General features: G+C 37.8%; 2 protein-coding genes across 2 annotated transcripts; both read right to left on the bottom strand.

Moving 5' to 3' along the window:
- Positions 1-1,302: 1,302 nt before the first annotated feature.
- Positions 1,303-2,217, bottom strand: LOC117635318. The gene has a single exon (XM_034369656.1). It carries the CDS (start codon positions 2,215-2,217, stop codon positions 1,303-1,305), a length of 915 nt encoding a protein of 304 aa, XP_034225547.1.
- Positions 2,218-2,331: 114 nt separating this feature from the next.
- Positions 2,332-3,489, bottom strand: LOC117635316 (zinc finger MYM-type protein 1-like). The gene has a single exon (XM_034369655.1). The coding sequence runs from the start codon at positions 3,487-3,489 to the stop codon at positions 2,332-2,334; it is 1,158 nt and encodes a 385-aa protein (XP_034225546.1).
- Between the last annotated feature and the right edge of the window lie 1,176 nt (positions 3,490-4,665).

Raw genomic sequence — 4,665 nt, 5'->3', positions numbered from 1 at the left:
GGCTGGGTGTCCTAAGCAAATCCAGGCGTTGGCTCTCTTAGCTGGGATGCAATTGAGTTTCAATGATATTTTGATTGGGTAAATTACTCAAATGGTCCTCAAACTTGTACACGATTTACATTTTGGTCCCTAAATTAAATTATTAGTCCAAATGGTACATAAACTCTATTTTAATCGCCCATTTGATCAAACCATTATATTTTCTGTTAAATGTAACCAAAATTTAGGGGCAAATACTACTTTTCATAATTAACAAATAAATAGGGTTAAAATAAATACAAAATTAGAAAATAATTGAAGAAAAAGAGAAAAAAATCATGAGACCCAAACTCCTTCCCTTTGATTTCTTCTCCTAATTACATACAGACCTCTCCAATTACTGTGTTTTTTTTTAAAAAAAAAAAGATGGTTTGCCCTTCAACCATTCAGCCCAACAATTAATGTCCAAATTTCCGATGTGACGCGACCGACAAGGCCGAAATATCCGATGGTCCCCAACTTTTTGTTCGCGGTGATTCGCTACTGCCTCACAGCGATGTTGACGACATTCTGGGTGGGCTTCTTGTTTCTGAGGGTGCATTCGTGCCATCTGAAACTCCACAGCCTCTGAATGATGTAATGGACCAGAAAGGTGAAGGTTCTGTGCATTCGTGCCACCTGAAACTCCACAGTCTTGCTGGGATTCACCAGTGTATGCCATCTGTTGCTCATATGGGTCTATTCTCTGATGCTCCACCAGATCAATGGGCGAAAGAAGTTGCTGAAATTCTAGTGCAAAGTCTTGTTTTTGTCTATGGAGATTCATTCAAGATTGAAGCACTTGGTGTTTTTGCTCCATTTGTGGCACATGAGTCCAGAGGACTACATGCTCTCCACCCGTTTGTTGAAATGCAACACCCAGGGGCGTTATGCCATGGTAATGCAATTCTTGGTTTTAATCTTATCTACTATATGGGCATTCGCGACAAAGGTGGTGGATTTGAAGTTTGATTTAGGGTCCATGATTATGGTTGTGTTAATAATTTTGAGTTGTTCTACCGTATGGGAATTCGTGACAAAGGGGGAGGCTTCATAGGTTGAATTGTATTGTGTTTTGAGTAATAAAAATAGTATATTCTCTCTGTACATTTGGGTTAAGGTCGAACAGAGTTCTAACACTTGGAGGCAGGGACGGACCCAGGAATTTTGTGTCGTGGGGTCATAGTGTAAAAGTTCAATTTTTTTTTGAAAGATTAAAATAACATTGAAAATAAAACTAGAGTACATTCATTCATAATTCATGTAAAAAAACAACATTACAAATTACAATTGGCCACGACGAGGTTTCATATTTTGAAAACGTAGCATTATAGCTTCATTTTCAATACAATCAAAAACATCCTTCTCAACATAAACAAGCAAGCTATCACTCAACCATTGATCTCCCATTTTGTTCCGAAGTGGACCTTTGATAATATTCATGACGGAGAATGCCCTCTCGACTGAAGCAGTAGCAACCGGTAAAACTAGAGCCAATGTAATAAGCAAATACACATAATTGAATGCTCGATGCATCCTTGTCTCCACCATTTTTTTTGCAAGATCACCAATCCCGTGCAAGTCAGAGAAATCACTACTTGAACTCACATAATGAATATAAAGCTCAAGTTGATCATCAAGTGCCAAAAGATCCCCATACGAAAAGTCTTGAGGATAAAATTGAGCAAGACGAAGTAACTTTTGTTTATCAAAAGCTACAAATGAATCATTTGGACTCAAACATGCCAAACAAATAAGCAACTCAGTATTTACCTCATTAAAACGATCATCTAACTCCGTAAGTTGCTCGTCAATGACATAAATAAAGAGCTCCACACGATAATGATGACGATTTGTCTTTATTGGAGCATTACGCCTTGACCTCCCTGGAAGTACGAAGGCCTCATCCATGGTAGGAACATCAATATGATGTTTGTCACAAAATGAAGACACCTCTTCAACCAATGCATCAAACCCATTATTCCTCATCCAATGTAGCTTTTCCTTGCATGATTTCACCAAAGCCATTGCATTCACAATTTCTTGATCTTTCTTTTGCAATGCTTGTGACACATCATTTGTGAGTCCCAATATAGCCTTCATTAAGAATGGGTGAAACACAAACTGAAAAGTAAGCATTTCCCTTTGAATCTTATTTGCTTCACCGGCACTATCATTGGGATTATCATCAATAATCATTTGAAGCACATGAATCACAGATGAAAACATAGAAATGATGCTAATAATGGTACCGTAATGTGAGCTCCATCGTGTGTCACCGGCACGTTTGAGACTTGTTTCTTGATGCAAACCTCACCCCGTTATAAGACAATCATTTTCAAAAGCTATCACAAGTTCTTCTTGGAGTTGTGCTCTAAGTGCATCACGCCGCTTATACGATGCTCCAACATGGTTAACCACACTATTAGTGGTTGTGAAGAAAGAGGCAATATCAATATTCTTCTTTGCTACGGCAACAAGTGCTAGTTGAAGTTGATGAGCAAAGCAATGAACATAGTATGCACAAGGTTGTTCTCTCAAAATCTTTGTTTTAAGGCCATTCAACTCACCTCTCATATTGCTAGCTCCATCATAACCTTGTCCTCGTAACTTGGAAAAGCTCAAACCATTGGAAGAAAAGAATATGTCAATGGCATCCTTTAGTGTACTTGAAGTGGTGTCGGTAACATGTTGAATCCCCACAAACCTTTCAATTACATGCCCTTTGTCATCCACATAACGCAATACCATTGCCATTTGCTCTTTCACAGAAATATCACGTGCTTCATCCACCAATATAGAAAAGAATCTATCTTTTAAACCACTCATGATGACATCAAGTGTTTCCCCGGCACATGCATTCACAATATCTTTTTGAATCTTTGGAGCTACTAACTTGAGATTCCCCGGAGCATTTTCCAACACAACTTCTTTAACTTTCTCATCATTGTCTGCAAGGAATTGCAATAACTCTAAGTAATTTCCCCTATTGCTTGAAGTGGCACTTTCATCATTTCCACGAAAAGAAAGACCTTGTCTCAATAGAAACTTAGTGCACTTGATTGATGCAATTAAGCATCTTCGATATGCCATACGAGCTTGTTTAGAGTGTTTGCTCACAGCCGTTTCAATATGTGTATTTTGATTCATCAAATTTGTAGCGGCTTCTCTAGCTTTATTATGAACACTACCAACCGGTCCAACATGCACCTTCATTCTTTCTCTCCCTTTCTTCCAATTCTTAAACCCTACTCCAGTGAAGGCTTCACTACCCACTTGTTCAAAATTGGATTTAAAGAGATAGCAATAAAGACAAAATGCAGCATCTTTAGATACACTACTCCAACCAATCAAATTCATCAAACCATTGGGGAATGAAGCGTCGATTAAGTCCTGAGATATTACTTTGTGGGAAAGAATGACCTCTAGGTTGACAAGGTCCTTTTTGTAGATATGCTCTTCGATCCTCATCTCTAATATTAGCATCATACTCAATCATACGAATTCTTAGTCCCGGGTCTGCCTGAAGATTAGCCAAAACCTCATCTAACTCACTTTGTCTTGAACTTGAAGTTTTTGAACTTCCCACACTATCCGAACTACCCAATGATGATTTTCTCTTAAAAAATCTTTCCATAATTCTACATAAATTAATCAAAATAATAACTAAAATCAATTCAAGAGAACACCAAATGTATACCAATTAACCACAAAAAATTCATAAATGAAACATCCAATAAATCTAAACAACACCAAATTTATACCAATTAACCACAAAAAATTCATAAATGAAACATCCAATAAATCTAAACAACACCAAATTTATACCAATTAACCACAAAAAATTCATAAATGAAACATCCAATCAATCTAAACAACATCAAATTTATATCAATTAACCACAAAAAATTCATAAATGAAACATCCAATCAATCTAAACAACACCAAATTTATACCAATTAACCACAAAAAATTCATAAATGAAACATCCAATAAATCTAAACAATATAATACAATCATAAATTCAATTTCAATTTAAGTAATTTAGGTTTAGAGTTAGAATTTACCTTGAATTGTGAGGTGGTGGAAGTGGAGGCAAGCTTTTGGAAATGGCGGAGCTGCTGGCAGCGGCGACAATGGAGGATTTGGGGCTTCAAGGTTTGGTGGGGAAGAGGGTTAAAGGTTTGTGGGGGGTGGAGATTGGGGATTTAGGTTTGAGGGTTTAGAAAATAGGTGTTTTGGAATGAAAATTCGGGAGGAAGAAGAAGAGAAACTGATCTATGTTTTTTTTTTTTTATAACACCTGGGCCAAAACGACGTCGTTTTGGCCAGGTCTTTTTTTAAAAAAATTTGCTGGTCCAAAACGACGGCGTTTTGGCCAACGCGTTTTTGTCCAAAACGACGCCGTTTTGGCCAGTCTGTTTAAAAAAAAAAAATAGAAGCTGGGCAAAAACGACGCCGTTTTGGCCAGCTTCTTTGAAACAGAACACAGCCCCATGTTCATCTTCTTCTTCCTCTTGTCTGCAAATCCCCTCTCTCATGGGGTCATACCCCATTTCAAAGCTACCTTGTACCTTGCTTCCATGGACTCCATGGGGTCGTTTGACCCCATTGACCCCACTGTGGGTCCGTCTCTGATTCTGTGAG

This window comes from Prunus dulcis, chromosome 7, assembly GCF_902201215.1.
Source record: "Prunus dulcis chromosome 7, ALMONDv2, whole genome shotgun sequence".
NCBI classification, from domain to species: Eukaryota; Viridiplantae; Streptophyta; class Magnoliopsida; order Rosales; family Rosaceae; genus Prunus; species Prunus dulcis.
This window is presented reverse-complemented; position numbering and strand designations above follow the sequence as displayed.